A 22,440-nucleotide genomic window follows, 5' to 3' on the forward strand; every position below is an offset into this window, starting at 1 on the left:
AGACAGGGAGGTGGGCTTCAGTGAGAAAGCGCTCAGGCACCTGCCCCGTGTCGCCCAGCACCGCCCTGCCCTTCCCGAGGCCAGCTCCAGCCAACATTCACACTCCTCCCAAGAAAAATCGGAAGTAGAGGTTAAATGATGCCACTTGAGGGATTTGTTTTTTTCTAGAATTATGAAACATGCTAAAATCTCAGAGTGGCCATTCCACTTCTGTCCCAATTCCACAGTGGGGCAGGTAGGCGCTCCAGGGGTCACCTGGTCTACGAGGCCTCTGGGGAGCTAGATGTGGGGTTCGGGGCAGGCAGGCAAGCACTGCCCAGGAGTCCTTCCCCAGCACTCTCCCTGGCAGCAGCCTGTCCTCAGAGATCCTTCTCACCCACATCTACCCCCACCCCATTCCCCTGCCCTGCCCTGCCCTGCCCCAGGCTTGATGGTGAGGGCCACACCCTTTGCTTTGCCCAGGCCCCTGCGTTCCTTGGGACTCATGCACTCAGCAGGCACTGATGTGGAAGCTGCTGTCCTGGTGTGCCAGGGGCACGGGGCTCCTGTCCCCTCCGTGGCTTGGCGCAGAGCAGCAAGTGGAGGCGGCAGTGCAGAGGGTGTGAGGGGAATGCCACCTGAAGTGTGACTGTTGTAAGGACAGGCAGACAATGAGTACCCCCCCACCATGCACCGTACTCTGAAGACTTCCCCTCCCTTCCACATGGGGGGAGGGACCTCATCCTCAAAGCCTCTTTCTTCCACTTCAACTTCATGGGGCAGAGGTACTGGCTAAGAAGGCTTATTCCAAGGAGAAGCTGGCAAGTGGCTGCCAGCTGAATTCTTCCCCTTTCCCTTGTGCCTCATGCTCTGCTGCTGTAATGACTTGAGGGGCCACAGAAAATAGCAGATACGGTCAAACTTGCCCTAATGAGGAGCTAGCAGGGTGAGGAACCTTTCTGCCGAGGGCCACGTGGATATTTATAGCATCGTCTGGAGCCACACAAAACTATCAACTGAGACATTAGCCACTGTATTTGGTCAAACATTTGACTCGCCCCTGAGGCCTTGGCCAGACCAAATAAATGATTTTGTGGACCTCATACAGCCCGAGGGCCAGATATTCCCCACCCTGGGATAGAGGGACAGGGAGACAAAGGTACATGGAAGTCAGCGCTGTGGAGTGTGGGCTGGGGAGGGCGAGGCTGGCATTCAGGAGCTGGGGTCCTTTTTCCTCTTCTGGAATCGGCGGAACTTGCCCTGAATGGCCAGGGCAGCTTTCTCCGTCTCTGGCGCTGACAGGTCAATGTCCACCTCCTCCTCCTCCTCCCCCTCAGCCTTCTTGGTGTTGCCAGCTTCCCCTGCAGGTGGGTGAGATCCCCAGTGAGTGACCTGCATCACCCAGCCCATCTCCAGACCCCAAATGCCCAGGTCAAGCCCACTCCCTGCGGCCTCTGCGCGCTCGGCCTCTGCTAGCACTCAGCAAGCCGTGTCGCTCTGGAGGCAGGGACCCGGCCCATGGAGCTCCACTGCGCCCGCACCAAGACACAGGTGTCCTCTCCACCTGTCCCCGAACCGACATCCCCCCAGAGCTCATCCTGCTCCCTGTCCCTCGACGGCTGCAAGTACTGATTAGTTCCTTCCTGTCTTGGGCCTGTCTCCTCCACCGCAGAGCCCGCTTCTAAGATCAGAGAGTAGCCGAAAGCGGTTTGGCTCAGTGCATGGAGCATCGATCTGCAGACTGAGGGGTCCCAGGTTTGATTCTGGTCAAGGGCATGTACATTGGTTGCGGGCACATCCCCTGTAGGGGGTGTGCAAGAGGCAGCTGGTCGATGTTTCTCTCACATCGATGTTTCTGGCTCTCTGTCTCTCTCCCTTCCTCTCTGTAAAGAATCAATAAAATATATTTTTTTAAAAAGAAGAAGTTGTAAGATCAGAGAGTAAACACTGGAAGGTGTCCTGGGGGAAGTGGCAGGAAGCCTGTAAGCAGTTGTTCTAACCCAGTGCTTTGTCCCTTTATCCCCGCTCAGGGGCCCCAACTGCCAGCCGGCTGTCTTCGCGTCCCCCCTCCCCCCGCCCCACTCACCCTTCTCGGGGCCGGGGGCCTGGCTGGCTGCTGGGGACGTCGGGGTGTTGAGCTGGGAAAGAAAGACCAGAATATTAGACATTGATGGCAGCCGCACGGTGTATCCCCTCAGTCGCACCGCCACATCCCAGCCCTCCTCATGGGGGCGCATTCCCTGGTCTTTGGAAAACGTGGGTTTTGAGGTCAGAAAGGTAGAAAGTCATCAGAATCCAGTCCACAGGTGATGACTGGTGCCAGGGAAATTGCAGAGGACAAAGCAAAAACCTCGCCCTTCCTTTGTGTAAAGATTAATAAAACGGCTCGTGGCCGGGCGGCTCAGCTGGCTGGAGGTTGTCTGCGCACCAAAAGGTCATGGGTTTGAGTTCTAGTCAGGGCTCATGCCCAGGTGCCGGGGGATCCCGTTGGGGTGCAACTGGGAGGCACTGGTTTCAACAACACGGGTATTATGTCTGGTGCTAAGTGCTACAGAGAGAAGGCAAGGAAGGGAGCAAGTGGATGTGGAGAACTACAGCTCCACACCCAGCCCACACCCAGCGTGGCTGAGGGAGAGCGGAGTTAGGGTATAGCATCCAGGCCAGAACTCTCAGGAGCCTGGGGGTAGGGGTGGAGGTGGTGGGAGGGGTGGGTCAGGTGACTGGCCTGTGTGAGGGACATGGCTGGAGTGGAGAGAGAAAGGAGGGAAGGGTGTGGAGAAAGGAAGGAGGGAAGGGTGGAGAGAGGAAGGAGGGAAGGGTGTGGAGAGGAAGGAGGGAAGGGTGGAGAGAGGAAGGAGGGAAGGGTAGGGTACGGAGAGAAAGGAGGGAAGGGTGTGGAGAGAGGAAGGAGGGAAGGGTGCACAGAGGAAGGAGGGAAGGGTGGAGAGAAGAAGGAGGGAAGCGTGGAGAGAGGAAGGAGGGAAGGGTGTGGAGAGAGGAAGGAGGGAAGGAGGGAAGGGTACGGAGAGGAAGGAAAGAAGGTTGTGGAGAGAGGAAGGAGGGAAGGGTGGACAGAGGAAGGAGGGAAGGGTGTGGAGAGGAAGGAGGGAAGGGTGGAGAGAGGAAGGAGGGAAGGGTGGAGAGAGGAAGGAGGGGAGGGTGTGGAGAGGAAGGAGGGGAGGGTGGAGAGAGGAAGGAGGGAAGGGTGGAGAAAGGAAGCAGGGAAGGGTATGGAGAGAGGAAGGAGGGAAGGGTGTGGAGAGGAAGGAGGGAAGGGTGGAGAGAGGAAGGAGGGAAGGGTGGAGAGAGGAAGGAGGGAAGGGTGAAGAGAGGAAGGAGGGAAGGGTGGAGAGAGGAAGGAGGGGAGGATGTGGAGAGGAAGGAGGGGAGGGTGGAGAGAGGAAGGAGGGAAGGGTGGAGAAAGGAAGCAGGGAAGGGTATGGAGAGGAAGGAGGGAAGGGTGGAGAGAGGAAGGAGGGAAGGGTGGACAGAGGAAGGAGGGAAGGGTGTGGAGAGGAAGGAGGGAAGGGTGGAGAGAGGAAGGAGGGAAGGGTGTGGAGAGGAAGGAGGGAAGGGTGGAGAGAGGAAGGAGGGACCGGTATGGTGAGAGGAAGGAGGGAAGGGTGGAGAGAGGAAGGAGGGAAGGGTGTGGAGAGAGGAAGGAGGGAAGGGTGGAGAGAGGAAGGAGGGAAGGAGGGAAGGGTAGGGAGAGGAAGGAAAGAAGGTTGTGGAGAGAGGAAGGAGGGAAGGGTGGACAGAGGAAGGAGGGAAGGGTGGAGAGAGGAAGGAGGGAAGGGTGGAGAGAGGAAGGAGGGGAGGGTGTGGAGAGGAAGGAGGGGAGGGTGGAGAGAGGAAGGAGGGAAGGGTGGAGAAAGGAAGCAGGGAAGGGTATGGAGAGAGGAAGGAGGGAAGGGTGTGGAGAGGAAGGAGGGAAGGGTGGAGAGAGGAAGGAGGGAAGGGTGGAGAGAGGAAGGAGGGAAGGGTGGAGAGAGGAAGGAGGGAAGGGTGGAGAGAGGAAGGAGGGGAGGGTGTGGAGAGGAAGGAGGGGAGGGTGGAGAGAGGAAGGAGGGAAGGGTGTGGAGAGAGGAAGGAGGGAAGGATGGAGAGAGGAAGGAGGGAAGGAGGGAAGGGTACGGAGAGGAAGGAAAGAAGGTTGTGGACAGAGGAAGGAGGGAATGGTGGAGAGAGGAAGGAGGGGAGGGTGTGGAGAGGAAGGAGGGGAGGGTGGAGAGAGGAAGGAGGGAAGGGTGGAGAGAGGAAGGAGGGAAGGGTGGAGAGAGGAAGGAGGGAAGGGTGTGGAGAGGAAGGAGGGGAGGGTGGAGAGAAGAAGGAGGGAAGGGTGGAGAAAGGAAGCAGGGAAGGGTATGGAGAGAGGAAGGAGGGAAGGGTGTGGAGAGGAAGGATATAAGGGTATGGAGATGAGCAGAGATAAATGGTTGCTGGGCAGTTTCTTAGGGCCTTACAGGTCTTTCTAAGGAGTTTACTTTTACTACAAGTGAGAGGGGATGGCATTCAATTGGCATAAAAGGGGCCTGTGAGAGGAAGCAGAAACACCTGCAGGAGGTTGTTGCAGAAAACCAGGTGAGAGTAGTCAGCCTGGGTTGGCATGGTGGCATGGGGGGTGGTGAGCTGTGGTTTGATTCTAGGTATATTTGCAAACTATGAGCAATGTGATTGGTTGACTGATTGATTGGATAAGAGACATTGCAAGAGAGAAGTCAAGGATGACATCCAAAGAATGCCATTTGGCCTGAGGAACTTTAAAAGATGGAGTTGCCACTTCCCAAGATGGAGGAGTCTCAGGAGGAGCCTGAGAGGGTCAGGAACTTCTCTTGGACAATCTGAGATGCCCATTAATGATCCCCGAGGAGAGAGGTTACAAGCCGCTGAGTATTGGAGATAAGGTAGCGAGAAGCATCTGCCCTGCAGAGAGAAATGAGCAGGAATCCACAGTGGATGGCGTTTAAAGCCAGGAGACTGGATGAACCACCCAGGGTGAGTTCATACAGAGCAAACAGAGAAAAGGGTCAAGTCCTGGAGTATTTAGTGATTAGAGGTTACAGAAATGAGGAAAAATCGACCAAGGAGGAGGATCCAAGATGGCTGCTCGGGTAGACACCTAACGGCAGCAGCACACAACAATTTCAATGGAATACAACTAAAATGTAGAGTGGACATCGCCCAGAGCTACAGGTAGTGGACTGACTAAAAATTCTACAACAAGAAGGAAAGAGAAAACCAGAAGGAAAATCAGAGGAGCTGAAAAAAAGCCTAAGGTACAGAGACATGCTGCGCGCCCGCACGCATGTGCGTGCGGAGAGGTCGCAGCCGGAGAGGAGGAGAGGGCTGGGTGCTGCCTGGCGTTCCCTAGCAGGAAGGAAATAAAACCCCCAGCCTGGGCTAAACCCCCGAACCGGCAGCGCTGACCCCCAGTTATGAGCCAGACCCTGGAGACGCAGGCTCCAGTGGGGGAGACAGGGCTGTGAGGCGGAATCCCAAGAGAGCAGCGAAAAGCAGGGCCCCGGGAGTCGCGCGCACATTGTGCGCAGAGGACTGAATGTTGACTCTGATGCTGGATTACCCTAGCCGGAAGAAACAAAGCCTCCGGCGGCGCTGAGCCTCAGTCTGGACTGCTCTGAACCCCAGTCCTGGACCAGACCCTGGGGACCCAGGCTCGGGCAGGGGGAGACGGGGCTATGAGGCGGAATCCCGGGGGAGTGGCGAAAAGCAGAGCCGCCAGAGTCGCACGCACTGCGCACAGAGGACAGGCTGTTGACTCTGATCCTAGACTCCCCTAGCGGGAAGGAGAAAAAAAAAAAGCTCCAGACTGGAGGAATGCGACAGGGAGCAGGAGCCCCTGTCGGACACCAGCCAGCCGGGCGCCGACAGGGAGCCGGGTGACAGGCCCCCCCCGGGGGGGGGTGCCCCTGAGCCATCGACCTCTGAGCGCGGGCAACGGAGCCAAGGCCGGGGGCTGCTTCCTGGGTGGCGCTGACCCCGCCAACAGGCTGAAGTAGCGCAGGAGCCCGCGGAGAACAAAGGGGTGCCACAAGCCAACCTGCTGAGTTCCCAGGACAAGGAGGAAGAAACCAAAGTTCTCAATGTGAAGAAATCAAGTGAGAGCAAAAGATAGTAAAATTACTTAAGAAAGAATACAAAGAAGATCTTGAAAATTCAAAGACTAAGTCAGAACTCAACTCACCAGCCAACATTGCAACATAAATGCGTTTAAAAAAAAAAAAAGGACACAATGTTGGAACAGCGGCAGCCAGGCCTAGAGTGCCCAGGCACAAAGCAATGGCAACCGGGCCCGGAGCAGCAACGGCCAGGCCCCAGAGCAGCAGCAACCAGAACCAGAGCAACAACAGCCAGCACTGGAGCATCCAGACCTGGGGAAGTGGCAGCCAGGCCTGAGGCGGAGGCAGCCAAGCCCAGGGAGGCCAATCCAGGAACACCCAGACCCGAAGTGGCTGGGCCCGGAGAAGCCGAGCCCAGAGCAGCCGGGATGGGAGCAGCCAGGTCGAGAACAGCAGTAGCCAAGCCTGGAGCAGCCAGGCTGGGAGCGGCCAGGCCCGGACCAGCTGGGTGGATGCGGCCAGGCCTGGAGCAGCGGCTGCCAGGCTGGGAGCGGCCAGGCCCGGAGCAGCTGGGTCTGGTGCCGCTAGGCCCGTAGCAGCGGCTGCCAGGCTGGGAGCGGCCAGGCCCGGAGCAGCCGGGTCGGGTGCGGCCAGGCCCGGAGCAGCGGCTGCCAGGCTGGGAGCAGCCAGGCCCGGAGCAGCCGGGTCTGGTGTGGCCAGGCCCGGAGCAGCCGGGTCGGGTGTGGCCAGGCCTGGAGCAGCGGCTGCCAGGCTGGGAGTGGCCAGGCCCGGGGCAGCGGCTGCCAGGCTTGGAGCGGCCAGGCCCGGAGCAGCTGGGTCTTGTGCAGCCAGGCCTGGAACAGCAGCTGCCAGGGTGGGAGCGGCCAGGCCCAGAGCAGCCAGGTCTGGTGCGGTCAGGCCCGGAGCAGCAGCAGCCAGGTCCAGAGCAACTAGGTCGGGAGCGGTGGTGACCAGACCCGGAGCAGCTGGTTGTGGAATGAACCAGAGCAACAGAGGCCAGGCCCGGAGCAGCCAGGCCCGGAACAGCTTGCTCCTCGCCTGCCCCTGCCCCACGGCTGCCTCTCAGACATGGCTGGAAACTTTTGTGGGAACTTGAGGGTCTGCTGAATCAAGTGATGATGGCTTAGATCTGGATGTATAGGGCTGGGGTGTTGATTTGTGATTGCCTTGGGTGGGGCCTGGATGAGGCTGGTTGACCTATTTGGAAATGTCTTTTGTGTGAAATGTATCATTGGGCATGTGGTGGTATTATTGATATGAGAAAATTCTAAGTAACTGATTTACTATCTGAAAAGGGATTTACTATCGGGGAAAGGGAGGGAGGAAGAGACTGAACATAAACTGCACCTATGGATGAGGACAATGGGGGATGAGGAGGGGGCAGAGGGTGGGGTGGGAACCTGGTGGAGGGGGGAAGAAATGAGGAAACTTTGTAACAATATGAACAATAAAGATTGATTAAAAAAAAAAATGAGGAAAAATCAATAAAGAAAATGGAAAAGGGAGGATCCAAGATGGCAGCTTAAACACACCTAAACTGCTGCCATTCACAACAATTTCAAAACTACAACTAAAAGACAAAACGTCTATCACCCAGAACCATGGGAAAGCTGGCTGAAAGGAAGCTCTACAACTAAACTGAAAGAGAAAGGAGCATTCAGGACACAAGCGCTGAAAAACTGAGGTACAGGGTTGCATGCTTCATCAGGCTGGCGGCGGGTGTTGCTTTCTTCAACCCAAAGAGAGACAAGCTCCCAGTCTCTCTGAAACCCAGTTTCTGGAGAGAAGCTAGACTATCTGCCATCAGGTCGGAAAGTGAGTGGGGCTTGCTTGCAGAGCTGCATGCAATAATAATAGTTTGCTGGGCCGGGGCACGAGATGCAGGACACAGAGAGGCAGAGACGGCTCACTGCCAGCCATTGCTGTTTGCCAGGTCCTAGCCTAGTGATGCCCTGAGACTCCGCCCCACACAATCTAAAAACACACCCAAGCTCCAAGCAGTGGCTTTTGCAGTTTGACCTAGCAAACTTGCAACCTGGTGCAGACAGCTCCAAAGCCTCCAAGCTCTGAGCAGGGAGGAGAGGACTGTGGTTCTTGCTGTAGCTCTTGCAGGGTGGCCTCAGACAGTAGCTGAACTGCACCCCTTTGGAGATCCAGAAGCCAGTGTACCTGCTGGTCAGTGTGAGACACCAGGCTTCAACTCCTCACATCCATAAGTGACACATTTGGGAGGCGGACCAGTCAGAAATTAAGCATACAATGTCTGAAATAAAGAATATACAAAAACTCAACTGTAGATCAACGTACCTCAAGAGTCAAACCAAAGATCTGGAAGATGAGGAAACAAAAAATACCTAACCAGAGAGGCAAAAAGAAAGAAGAATCCAAAAGTTGACCCTCTATCCCTCTCCCTTCCTCTCTGTAAGAAAAAAAAAAAAAAAAAAAAAAAAAATATATATATATATATATATATATATATATATATATATATGTATATATATGTATATATATGTATATATATATATGAGGGCAGGGCGGGGCGAGGATGAGCTCCCAACTCCGCCCCGTAGGGCGGAGTTATCCCTAGCCCTCAAAACCCCTGGACTGGGAGAAATTTGCTCTCTTCCGCCATGCTGCCGGCGTGAGTGGGGGAGCCTATGCTAGCATGGTTAAGGCTCTTTTGCTTATTGCATCGGACTCGGCTCCCTGGTGGTCCTTGGGGATCACGAAGTCTGGGCATAACAGATGGGGGAATTCGTCCGGAATCCCCAGCCAGGACCATTAGGGGATCCGATCCGGAGAGTCTGACTGGCCGCGGTAGGTGTGTACGCACTCTGGAGGGACATAAAACCCCTCATGGAATTGGTGCCCGAAGACGCCTGGTGGATGCACCATGAAGGCCATGGGCAGGAGGATCAGAAGACGTTCTGACCTCCCGGGAGGGCCCGAGAGGGACCCTGATGGGTAGAGGGATAAGCCTCTCCCAGGACGAGGTGAGCGGCGTGAGCCGTTGCCTCACCTGCGGAAAGTGAGCCTTTCCCAGGTCTGAGTTTGGTATCTGTGGGCAACATGGCGCCCCAGGATGGAGCCGGCGAAGTGTGGCCGGCGTGGTGGTTCGGGGCCCCCTGGCGGCGTTGGGTCGGAGGGGGGGGCTCCCGCGGGACTCAGTCTGCGCGTCAGAGCGCGGCGGGGCAGTGGTGGCCTCGCTCAGGGAGCAGGCACATGGGTTAATTTGCTGGCTGCCTGGAGAAGGGGAGGCGGAGCCGGGAAGCTGCTGGGGCGACCCACGCTTTCTCCTCGGGCCGCCTGAGTAGCGTGGCTGGGGCTGCGGCTGAAGCAGCCTCACTCAGGGGGCCTGGGCCTGAGGGGCCTGCGCCCGAGGGGCCTGGGCCGGGTGAAGGCAGCTGGTAACGGAGAAGAGCTCAAGGGCAAATCTGTGCTCAGTAAAGTGAAAGGCCAGTTCAAAACGAGTGCGCATAGTTTTGGGCTGTGCTTAAAACACTTTTCTGGGTACAGAATAAGTTTTAAAAGTGGTGGAGATAACTGGGAGATAAGTTAAAACTGGTTTCTCAAGTCATTGTAAGCAGCTTTTGAAATTCCCTGCCATGAGGTGGAAACTAGATGGTAATGGCTGAGAGTCTTCAGGTAAAGTAGGGGTGTCGAACTCAATCAGAGAAGGGGCCAAAATCTAAAATCCAGCCTAAATCGCAGGCCGAATGGTTTACTGAACAGTCATAAACTGTCATTGTGATGGAAACGCAGCGGAGTGCAGTGATGACAGCGCAGTGCGGGCCACATTGCAAGGCCTGGCGGGATGGATTTGGCCCACGGGCCTTGTGTTTGACACATGTGAGGTAAAGAATGTGTTCATTTGCATTTGAATGCTGCTCCAGCTTCAGGGAGTGGCAGGTGATTGGTGGTGAAGCAGCCCACAATGGTTAGTCTTCCTTGTCATTGGAATCAGCTAAGCAGAGTCATATAGCTACTTAAGTATGAATTGTGATTGACCTATGATTTTCTGACATTGTCTTAAATCCTAGTAAACTGCCTCTGGTGTGAAGAGGTCTAGGGGAGGCCGGAGAGCGCAAGACTATTAGCTCTCCTACAAAGATATTATTCAGTGCTTTGTTTGAACTTCAGAAAAAAATTTTGAGATCTGAAAAAACTGTATAATTAGATCTGTTGCTGAAACTTTACCCTAAATAAGCAGGATGTATTAGAAATGTAATGTTATTAACCTAAGAAATGCCAAATTTATTTGACTTGCCAGCTTTAAAAGTTCAAAGTATAAATTGAATTAGGAAAAGTTAATTGCAGTAACTAGATGCCTAGAATATGGCAGGCTAACTGTATTATATGTGTTAAGAATAAGCAGTAATGATCAAAGATCTCAAGGATTGATTTATTCTCATTTGTCAGATGAAAAAGTATGTAATGCTTACACTTAAAAAAATTATTTTAAGTCAGTGATACAGTATTTTTTTAAGTCAGTTTTTCTAAAGTAATGTTTAATGTAACATATGAAACTTTTATATTTGATTTGTTTTGTTTTGCTTTTCTCACATGCCATTGTTGTTGAATTTGGGCTTGTACCTGCATCTTGTATTTTGTTTAAACTTTGGGAATCATTTTTGGTTTCAGTCATGTGTATCTACTTTATAGATTTAAGTAGACTTCATCACAAAGGTTTATAATTTATTTAGAATTGTGTTAAAACAATGTGAAAACAATTATTTGTATGATTAACCCCCCGAGACTGCTTGGACAATTTTCACCGATGTTCTGCAGGGGGGAGTAGAGGGGCTTAGAAATGTAGATAAATCTATATCTGTAGGGAAAATGTGGCATTTTACATTTCAAGGTGGCTGTTAGAGGCCTGGGAACAGGTACTGGACCTGCTCCCTCCTCCCTTGCCTTTTCTTTAAAATTTGAGGCATGGTTATGTATTTTTGAAAGATAAGATTTTTATAAAAATTATAAAGAGTATGTCCTGACAGGTTAGCTAGGAGAGGCAAGCCTTTTAGTTTCCTGATGGGCATGGGGGCACCCTATTTAGTCTTGAGAGAGCCAATAGGACCCGTACATCAGCCCAGGAAGCCACCGGACAAACTGCCTGTTTTCCTTGGACATCAAGAAGGACTGTGGTCCTCGGAAGGAACACGTACTGGGGGAATGCAGCTGTTGAACTGGTCCAAAGTGGAACAACGGATCTTTGAGGAGCTAAAGAAGGCTCTCATCTCAGCAGCTGCCCTAGCCTTGCTGGACGACGCGGAGCCCTTCCACCTCTACGTGAGTGAGGTAAGAGGCATTGCCAAAGGGGTTCTCACTCAGACTCTAGGCCCCTGGAAGAGACCTGTTGCCTATCTGTCTAAGTCGAGACTGGACCCTGTGGCAGCAGGGTGGCCAGCGTGCTCCCAGGCAATGGCCACCACAGCATTGCTGGTGAAGGAGGCAGATAAGCGGACTCTGGACCAGGAGCTAACCTGGATGGGTCAGGCTTTTCTCCTGGCCATCAACCCTGCTGGCCTGCTTCAAGATGATGATGATGGAACCCATTCATGACTGCACAGAGGTAACAGACGACAAGGTACTGTTCACGGATGGGAGCAGTTATGTTTAGGATGGGATCTGATATGCAGGGGCAGCGGTAGTCACCCTGGACCACACCATTTGGGCACAGCTCCAGAACTTTTGGCCTTAATCCAGGCCCTTTGATGGAGACACTGTGCCATCCACAGAGAAAAGAGGGTTACCAACTGCAACCAGAAGGAATTGGCTGAACAGAAGCAAGCCACTGAAGGACCAGATGGTTGATGACAAGACTGTTGGTCCCAGAGGCTCTAGGTCAGAGTTGCCCGGTGACACCAGGTTAAGTGTCACCAAGACTCCTGAACTTCTGTGAGGTAGAGTTGCTAGAAGTACTGTCTGTGCACAGGTAAATGCTAAGCAAGGTAAGGGGATCCCCCCTGGGAATTCAGGTCCCAGGGAACCTCCCCAGGAGAGCATTGGTAGGTGGATTTCAGAGATTAAACCACCAGCATTAAGGTCTAGTTTTTATAGACACTTCAGATTAGGTTGAGGTGTACCCCACTATCAGATAACAGCCCCACCTTGGTAGCTAAGGTATCTCAGAGTATAGCTCTAGCCTTAGGACAGGTAGGTGCGACTCGGGAGGAAGGGGGTTTAACTAAATGTGTCTTAGAATCGGTGAAAATTGGACCAACCCCCTGTCCTTTGCCCTCTTGAGGGCCAGGTGTACCCCTTACTGGGACAAGTTTCCCCTTTTTGGGAGGGGATCATGTATGGTAACCATTTCCTTGCTCAAGTCCTTACAGGCTCTGCAGTTTGCTTATTCCAGATGCACTGCCAGTGCCCACCGCAGACCCTGTAGCCCCGGAACTCAATGTGGGTAAAGAAATTTGCTGCCCAAGGACTCAAAGGGATGCTGCACTTTATCCTGAGCATGCCCACTGCTGTTGAAGTAGATGGCACCCAGACCTGACTACATGACTCCCAGCTCCTTCATGGCCTGGATCCTGGCAACTACAGGCCAGGAGGAGAACTGGTGCCTGCAGGAGGGGAACTGGACTTCAGTGAGGACAATACTGATGGGAACTGTGGTACTAAGGGTCTTGATAACTGTATTTGTTGTTTATGCTGAAAGGAAGTAGGCTGCTGAGTCAATGATTTGACTAGGCACATTAGACAAGGGGGGAATGAGAGGGCAGGGCGGGGCGAGGATGAGCTCCCAACTCCGCCCCAGCGGAGTCATCCCTAGCCCTCAAAACCCCTGGACTGAGAGAAATTCGCTCTCTTCCGCCATGCTGCCGGCGTGAGTGGGGGAGCCTATGCTAGCATGGTGAAGGCTCTTTTGCTTATTGCATCGGACTCGGCTCCCTGGTGGTCCTTGGGGATCACGAAGTCTGGGCATAACATATATATATATATGAAAATGGAGCTGAAACCAGTTTGGCTCAGTAGATAGAGCATCGGTCTGTGGACTGAGGGGTTCCAGGTTTGATTCCGGTCAAGGGCATGTACCGTATTTTTTGGACCACATAAGACGCTCCGGACCATAAGACGCACCAGTTTTTAGAGAAGGGAAATGAAGAAAAAAAGATTCTGAAACAAACAGTGTCCTAAAATATTTTATGCGCATTAAAACCCAACATCACAGTCATAAACACATGTAATCAACCCTGTAAAGTAAACAGCAGCATTTAGAACCATTTTAGAGCTGGGCAAGCACACAGAGACCACACAGAGCCGGGCAAGTAAAAAAACATTTTTTTTAAAGTATATGTGTAGGCTATATTTGGACCATAAGACGCAGGGACTTTTCCCCCCACTTCTGGGGGGAAAAAAGTGCGTCTTATGGTCCGAAAAATACGGTACATTGGTTGTGGGCACATCCCTGGTGGGGGTGTGCAGAAGGCAGCTGGTCGATGTTTCTCTCTCATCGATATTTCTAGCTCTCTATTCCTCTCTTTTCCGCTCTGTAAAAAAAATCAATAGAAAGAAAATGAAAAAGACATCAGGTGGGAGGAAAGCCAAAACAGAAACCATGAGAAGCAGACACCCCGGAGGAGGGCTACCCGCCCTGTGGGCCGATGCTGCAAGGAAGGCTGAGCACTGGCAGCTGGGTTTGCTAGAGATCATGGGACAGACCAAAGGTGGCATGGGGAAGTGGGGCGAACCCTGGATGTGGTGGGTTCATGCGGACAGGGAGGCACATTCTACAGTTCCATGATCTCTGGCTTCAAGTCCAACACTATCACCAGCACATCCCTGACTCTAGTTCTTGCTTTAACCATTTTCTTCTGATGGACTCTGAGCCTGTTTCCTTAATCCATCCACTCTTTTCTCTCACTGCAGCTGCTCTAGACACCTCCCCTCTCTTCAGCTCTATGTCCCCTCCCACATCAGAGAGAGAACCCACTAAGGAGGAATGTGTGTCCCGACTGAACCCCACAGGCCAGCCTCTTCCTCCACACTCCCTGCCAGGTCCCGCCTGAGTCTCCTGAGGCCACTGGCCCGGAATGGAGGGAGCCCCGGCACAGCTGCCGCCTGGCCCCCAGGCTCACAGGGCACTCCATCCTGTTCCTGTCGCCTCCGTGTTGTGAAAGCTGCTGTCTGAAATTTCCCACTAAACACAGAGGGTCCTTTGTTCTGTGAATTAACTCCACTATTCTTGGCTTCTGTAAACACGCTTGCTCGAATAATAGGGAAAATAAGCTCAATTATCTGGCCTGTGGGCCGCTCTGAGTTAGCTCTGCTGCCGTAAGGGTCTGGTCCGCCCCTGGTTCCTCCCATGCCAGGTGTCTTAGTTATCTGAACGTGATGTGCTCAAGGCTACAAGCGTCCTGCAAAATATCCCCAGCACACAGGGCTCTTTGTAAAGCCTGAAAGGCCCGGAAGCCCCACGTTTGGGAGACAGAGACCGGGAGGGTATGAAGGGAAAGTCCCTCCATGTTGCTTCGCTCAGACTCTGGGGCCACTCCTCTGAGACCCGGCGTGATAAGGACTCCACATGTGGCAGACTAAGCGTCCTTGCTCAGCTCGCTGGTTTCCAACATAACAGTTCCATCAGGCTTACATGTATGAGAGGTCACTGGGGAGATAAGAAAAGAGTGCTTTAAAGAATATATTTTATTGATTTTGTACAGAGAGGAAGGGAGAGAGATAGAGTTAGAAACATCGATGAGAGTCATTGATCAGCTGCCTCTTGCACACCCCCTACTGGGGATATGCCTGCAACCAAGGTACATGCCCTTGACCGGAATCGAACCCGGGACCCTTCAGTCCCCAAGCCAATGCTCTATCTATTGAGCCAAACCGGTCTTGGCAGAAAAGAGTGCTTTAAAGAGAAGAAACCCCTAGTACCCACAATGCCCTCCGGAGCACATAAACCATCTCTCCTGACCAGTTCTGCCATTCACCTTTGCATCATAAAGATGATCTGTAAACTCCTCACTCTGAAGGAGTTTGTCAGTATTGTCTTGGCAAAGCACCTGGAAACAGTCAAAGCAGAAGCAATTTAGACGTCGTTTCCCTGTTGCCACTCTGGTGAGCAGGAATTCGGCACTCCAGCCCACTGGTCCTGCCGCTCCTCTAGCCGTGCTCCGTCCTCCCTCCGCTACTCCAGCCGTGCTCCGTCCTCCTTCTGCGAGATTCCAGCCGTGCTCCGCCCTCCCTTTGCCTCCTTTATTTTGAATGGTGTTGCCTCAGCAACCACTGTCGCCAGGAGAGGCAAGATAGTGTCACCGCCTCTGCTCCCAGCAGCAAGTGAGAACTAACCTTGGGAAAGGTAACCCACCCAGCTTTCCCCTCCGGGCCCGTGGTACTCTTCGGGGTCACCGGCGTTGGCAGCAGCAGCAGACAGGACGGCACAGCAGGCCCTATTCTGCGCGGAACAGCTTGGATGCCATGCGATGGAAACCCGGCACACAACGCAGCAGTGCTGCCGGAATTGTGTCCCGGGAACAGGCACTCAGTCCCACCCCCACAGCCCAGGGCAGGCAACGTAAGCAGAGCCCAAATTCTAAAATCCTCAGCACAAGCCCAAGACCCCTGCTGCCTTTGTACTGGGAGAGTCCTGGGCTTGGTAAGCTCCCTGCTTTAGAGGCAGGAGGTGAAGGGAGACAGGAGTTGATGCTTCCAAGTGAAGACAAAGAGACTTGGCCTCCCTGCCCCCATCAGGGGCCCTCTGGCCCTGCTGACACATTCTCCCCATGTTAAGTGAAGGTCACGGCCAGAGACCAGAGACCAGAGAGGGCTCAGCTGGCCGGTGCCAGAACCCTGCCTGCTGCTTCTGGAGCACTGCCGGAACCAGTCTGCACAGCCAGCTGCCGTCCTCCACAGCTTCAGAAGGTCACCCTCAAGTTCATAACAGAAATAGAACTAGGTGCACATTCTTCTCCCAACGCATAGAATAAACCCAGATACCTGCTATCCCGGTGCCTCCTCCGAGGACCAGAGTCCCCAGCCCCCAGGCCTGTCCCTTGCCCTCAGCCACCTCACCCTGTGCCCTGGAAGAGCAGTATTCCTGGGCGTTGCCAGCTCAGGAACTCGGGGAGTCAATAGCCCTTCCCACTCCCACGGCAGGGGCCGTGGCACTTTAATGGGCAGTTATTTGTTGAGCTGGGGCACAGCCTGCAGAGGGGAGGAGGGGGTGGTGCCAAAGCATTGCTCCTACTATAATCTCAGTGTGCACCCCACCTGCCCTGATGCCCCAAAGCAGACGCACTCATCCCCCCCCTCCTGAAAGCACTCAGCTGGGCGGAGGGAGGCAGCATCGAGGACCACAGCGGGGGGGGGGGGGGGGGGGGGGGGGGAAGGGGGGCCCTTCGGCGGGCCCGCCTTCCCCTCCCCCTAGCCCCGCTGAAGCAAGTCAGGCTTCAGGGAGAGGGTGTGAGAAGGGCTAGGGTTGGAGCCCTTGTTCAGAGGCGCTGGCAGCGATCCAGGTCTCTGGAAAGTGGTTTTGATCTGCTTCTGACTGGGCTTACTCACAACGGCAAAGCAATTCCCGGGCAGCAGGCTGAGGGCGGATTCAGAAGATCACGCACTTAGCAGGGCCACTGCTTGCTTGGCCAGCCTAACATCCTTCTTCCCCTTCGTAGGTTTCTCTTCCCAAAGCCTGTGGTCTCCTGGAAGTCAAGTGGCGAAACGCCGAGGCCCACACCCGCCTTTGGTCACAGGCATGCTGGCTTTCCGCAGACGCCTGCTGCACTGCGGCTTGCAAGTCAAATGCTTCTGCTGCTCAGAAAAAGCCTGTCTTCTGGTCCTGGCTGCTCTGCCGCTCTGGGAACATGATGGACAGAAACGCAGCACAGGAAAGAGGGCCCCCAGCCGCCCTTCGCGCACTCCCTTCTCTGACTGCACACGCACGCTCCCACGCTGCTTACAAGGGACCGTGAGGAAGGTAGTATGTGCTCGGCCTTTTATTCCACCAGCTGTGCCCACTGAGAGATGCCATTCTGTGCGCCCTCCCCTTGTGCCGAACCGAAACCTAACATTGTCACAGGTAACAAAATGTAAAAAGAGCTAGCCAGGCTTGATGGGTCTGAATGGTCGGAGCTATTAACTCATTGTCTAGTTGAGATAGTGGTGGTTGAGGCAATTTTAATTTGTTAATCATGTGTAAATATAAGTTGATTTTCTGTTGTTGGAACTTCCCACCTAAGAGATGTCTTTGTTTCAGAATCTCAATAAAAGGAATGGTAAAAGGCCAGAGAGCGGTTAGTCTTCCCACTGGAGGTGGACTTCCCACCTGGTCCCCACTTTCCAAAATTAACTCTTTTCCAGACTCTCTCTTCATTTTAGTGTGCGGCCTTCTCCAGAAATCGGACCCTGAGTGGGCCCTGAACCACGCGGGTCGTGTTAAGGGATCCCGCACTCTTGTTTAACATTTATTAAATCACACTGCTTAGATTTCCTACAGATAGTATTTATAATAATTCCTTAAAAGTTACATGTTAATTGTTAACAAAAAAAACATTGAAACCTGTAAAGAATTTTTTTGTGAGTTTGAGCCTTACTGTCAACATGTGCTGGGAAGCAGAACCTCAACAGATTGAGATAATGCTCTGGAGAATGGCGGGTTACATTTCTAAATTTATACATTGCAATTCATTGGTGATATATGTGAAAGAAAAGAGCCACAAGCTAACCTGACAAGCTCAGGGAAGGCCTGTGTGGCAGTCTTGCAAACCCAGAGACCTAAGGTAACCACAAAAGATGGTTTGAAAATTAATATCTAACAGGTTATAGTAGGTAGTCATGTCCCAGATATTTTCCCAAAGATCAACTTTGATCTTTTTACTGAGCCCATTTGCCTTTTTGCCTCTAAGATAACATATCTGTGAGATATCTGGGTAACTTGTAACTTCCCTTTTTCCGGAGCCCCTGGGGAACAACCAAATGTGGTGGGTGCCAGGACAGATGCCTCAAATTCCTTTGTTATCATGTTAATTGTTCCTGAGTACACATCCATCATTTTACTTTTTATCCAATCCCAGGAGTTTCCCATCACTTTGCTTTCTCCCGCCTCCTTACTCCATCACCAATGGATTTCATGTAACCCACCTATGTCCCTCCTTTGATTTCAGTGTATAAATAGAGAAATGTAACTCGCCATTCTTCGGAGCATTATCTCAATCCCTTGAGGTTCTGCTTCCCGGCAATTGTCGACAATTTTGGCTCAAATAAACTCATTAAAAAATTCTTTACAGGTTTCAATGGTTTTTTCGTTAACATATATTATATTAGGGAGGTGGGACAGAGCGAAGTGGGGGGGAGAACCTCTGGGATAGGGTAAAAGGTTAAATGATGGACGTGAGCTTCTTTACAGAGATGGATACAGGATACATAAGGTAATTAACAGTTGACAATTAACTTGATAACTAACAATGAGGGATGTCTCCAGGCCATTTGTTGTGCCCTGAGGGGTCCAGGGTAAAAAGGAAGTTACAAGTTACCCAGACATCTCACAGATATGTTATCTCAGTAAGAGATCAAAGTTGATCTTTGTCAGGTGAAATATCTGGGACATGACTACTACTATAACCTGTTAGATATTTAATTTTCTTTTTTTTTTAATATATTTTATTATTTTGTACAGAGAGGAAGGGAGAGATAGAGAGCTAGAAACATCCATGAGAGAGAGAGTCATCGACCAGCTGCCTCTTGCGCACCCCCTACTGGGGATGTGCCCGCAACCAAGGTACATGCCCTTGACCGGAATCGAACCTGGGACCTTTCAGTCCCCAAGCCGAGGCTCTATCCATTGAGCCAAACCGGTCTCGGCTAGATATTTAATTTTCAAACCATCTTTTGTGGTTATCTTAGGTCTCTGGGTTTGCAAGACTGCCACGCAGGCCTTCCCTGAGCTTGTCAGGTCAGCATGTGGCTCTTTTCCTTCACATAATGAAGTTACTCTATATTCACTGGAGTAACATGATAAAGAAATCTATGGGAAATTCTTTTGGGATGAGAAGTCAGCAGCCTGCCCTAGTCTTGGTTCAGGAACCGTGTAAATTTAGGTAATGTTTGTAGGTTTCCTTACATGTAAAACGGTAATTTTGGACCAGATGATTTCAGGGCTCCTTAACAGATTTAAAGTATCACTAAAATGTTTTGACATATTATTTGATATTTTCTTGGTAAAAGATATACCTGTATTCCTACCCTGAAGAATGCTTGCAAAGTTGTTTATTTTTTTCAATGATAAAATAGACTCCTGAAAGACAAATTGAAACTATAGATGGAGAGGGCAGGGATAAACTCTGGACTCCACTGTGGGGCAGGGCAGAGCTATCCTCCATTTTGTGTAACGACCCTAGCCCTCACCCAACCAATCGGGGTCAGCCAAAGCAGCGACATCACCACCGGAGTAGAACCCGGGCTTGGTGAAATTCGCGCTCTTCCGCCATGCTATCGGCCAGAGTGGGACAGAGCCCATGCTAGCATGGAAGAGGCGCTTTTGTTTATTGCATCGGACTCCCTGGTGGTCCTTGGGGATCACGAAGTCTGCGTGTAACATAGATAATAGGAAGAAAACAGGGAGACACTCATAGAACCACTCCCTAGAGATTACCGCCCTGACCTTCCTCCCTTCCCTCCCCACTCCCTCCCCCATCAGCTAGGACCCTCCACAGACAGACAGGAGCTGCATCAGGTTTGCATGTTTGGACCCAGCCCCATTGCTCAGGGCCCTGCCCTGCAGAGACCTGACATTCTGAGGGAACTGATCACAACTGCAGCTGGGAAAGTTGTCCATATTCCCAGGTCACGGATGGCAAAGTCACCACTTGCACTAGCCAGAGGCTTCTGCTCAAGCAGCTGAAGCCGACATCAGGGATGGGGACTGAGTTCTGGTTTCTCTTCCTTCAGAAGACGGATGTTCCCAGCAGTGGAAGGCATCCCGATCTTAGATGCCAATACAGCCATGACAATAACAACCACCAATGAGAGGGAAACCTGGACTTCCCCCACACCAGCCAGGGTCCTAACAACTGGCCCCCGGAAGACACACACGGTGATGTCACCCTGAGCAAACTTCCATCATGCAGACTCCGGCAGAGGCACAGGAAAGAGTGTGAGATCCCATTCTTAGTATTTAAAAGGACAGAAACAGAATAATAAAGGCGGGAATACCAGTTCTAAGTTCTCCCCTCGTGAGATTTCTAATTGCTCTGCCCTTTCTGCAGCCCCTGGCTGTCACAACAGGACAGACACCAGGAGCAGTCACTGTGGCCCAAGACCTCCGTGTCAGTGGAATGACTGCTGGGCCAACAGACTCCTCCAGCTGAGTCCCTCACAGCTGGGGAGCCAAAAGGACTTGCCAGTGTGCTTAGAGTGAGCTGCATCATGTGACAAGGGATTATGGGAGAGCCCTTAGGGACCAAATGCATCTCCCCTTCTCATTCTTTGCTGAAACCAGAGAAAAGTTATTCAACTGTAAAAGCAGATTGCGATTCACAGCAGTCAAGTCCTGCCTGCAACTGTGAATGCAGACAAGCTGGAGAGGAGTCCCCGCACACACACATACTCACACACTCACACACTCGCTCACATACACACACACACACACACACACACACACACACTTCCTCACATACACACACACACTCTCTCACACACTCACACACACGCTCACACACACACACACTCTCTCACACACACTCTCACACACACACACACTCCCTCACACACACGCTCACACACACACTCCCTCACACACACACTCTCACACACACACACACACACTCCCACACATACACACACTCTCACACACACACTCACACACTCCCTCACACACACACACTCACACACTCCCTCACACACACACACTCACACACTCCCTCACACACACACACAGCCACAACCAGCGGAGGGTCCATCCACAGCCCCAGAGGAGCTGCGTTTTCCAGGAGCTTAGCGGCCATGGCAGCCGGCACGGAGCACTTGGCACTAATGGGCTCCCTGGACCGCGGCTTCCGGAGACAGCAGGCTCCCTGCAGCTGGAGGCTGCCCTGAGACCAGCTCCAGGCTCCACCAACCCGCACCCGTGAGGATTCCCGTGCTGGTTTCCTGTCACACAGTCTAGAACATATATTTAAATGGACAAAATGACAATAGCTAGCCAGCCGGCTGCTGCTCTGGGCCAGGCCAGTTCTGAGAGCTCCGTCAATCCCCGGGACAGCCAGCATCGTCCTCGGTTGACAGACGAAAGCCAGGAAGCGCAGGGAGGCGAGGCCACAGCTACGAGCGTGGGCTCAGGGGCTCGTGCGGGGCTCGGACACCCGGTGCGGGGGCTGCAGACCGCTGTGTGCCGCCGCCAGAGCGCTCCGGGCGGGGAGGGCCCGGGTCCGGACAGGAGGCCCCCGCCGGGCAGCGCGGCGTGGGGAGGACACGGCGTGGGGGGGACACGGCGGAGGCCGGGCGGCGGGCTGGACCAGGGGCCTCACAAAGGACCCGGGACGCCGCAGCGCTGGGGCAGGGCCGGAGGGCGCTCCGCAACCGGCGGGCCCGGAGGCGTCGGACCCAGGAAGCCCGCAGCCGTCTGGGGCTGAGCGGCCGCCGCGGGCCTGCGGGGCCGGGTCAGGGCGTCCGGGGAGCCCGGCAGCCGTCGGGGCAGAGGCGGAGGGGCCGCCGGGGCCTCAGCCCATCGCGCCCCTCAGCGGGGCCTCACTTCGCAGAGCCCGGAGGCGGGAGGGTCTCCGCCCGGCTGCTGCCCCCCCGCCGCCCGGACTCCCCTCTCCTCCCGGGAGCGCAGGGCCGCTCACCTCGCTCATCTCGGCGGACGGACAGACGGAGCGGGCGGCACGTGCAGCGAGGCGTGGCCCTGCGGCGACGGCGGGAGTTGCGGGCTCGGCACGGCTGCGGGTGGGGCGAGGAGATCGGTGCGGGGCCTCCGCTCCCGCCCGGCTCGCTCCCTGCGGACCAGCCGGGCCCTCGGCTGTCAGGCTGCCGCCCGCAAGCACCCTCCGGCTCCCGCCGCCTCGGGCCCCGCCTTTTATGGTCAGCTCGGCCCCGCCTCCGGCCCGACCAATAGGCGCCTCCGCTACAGAGTGACAGCCCTTGCATCCAATGGAGGAAGGCTCCGAGGTCTCCCGCGGCTCCAACTAGGGTCCGGCCGTCGGTCGGAGCGCGGGAAGGAGGGGCCCGCCGCAGCCGCAGGGGAAGGCGAAGCCGGACCGAGGCGGGGAGAGGGGGGGAAACAGCCGAGGCAGCGGCAGAGCGGCGTGGAAGGAAAGCAAGAGGATGCATGGGATGCGGGAAGCAATGGAGGAAGGCGTGAAGGCGAGAGACATTGCTGACTGAGACTGGGGGGTAGGATAGCAATCGAGTGAGAGAAGGGCGT

The 22,440-nt window shown here is 53.7% G+C and overlaps 1 protein-coding gene across 2 annotated transcripts; it reads right to left on the reverse strand.

Annotated features, from left to right (window-relative positions):
* Nucleotides 1-1,013: 1,013 nt before the first annotated feature.
* On the reverse strand, nt 1,014-22,100 carry PCP4L1 (Purkinje cell protein 4 like 1). 2 transcript variants are annotated; one of them, XM_036434371.2, is made up of 4 exons: nt 21,863-22,100; nt 15,017-15,088; nt 2,066-2,117; nt 1,014-1,340 (listed from the first exon to the last, which is right to left on the reverse strand). In XM_036434371.2, the coding sequence occupies exons 1-4, from the start codon at nt 21,869-21,871 to the stop codon at nt 1,192-1,194; spliced, it is 282 nt and encodes a 93-aa protein (XP_036290264.1). In that variant the 5' UTR covers nt 21,872-22,100; the 3' UTR covers nt 1,014-1,191. The 2 variants fall into 2 exon arrangements, with proteins under 2 accessions (XP_036290264.1, XP_036290265.1); XM_036434372.2 differs by lacking the exon at nt 15,017-15,088 and having other exon boundaries at nt 21,863-22,096.
* Between the last annotated feature and the right edge of the window lie 340 nt (nt 22,101-22,440).

This window comes from Pipistrellus kuhlii, unplaced genomic scaffold (genome assembly GCF_014108245.1).
Source record: "Pipistrellus kuhlii isolate mPipKuh1 unplaced genomic scaffold, mPipKuh1.p scaffold_m20_p_121, whole genome shotgun sequence".
Lineage (NCBI taxonomy): Eukaryota > Metazoa > Chordata > Mammalia > Chiroptera > Vespertilionidae > Pipistrellus > Pipistrellus kuhlii.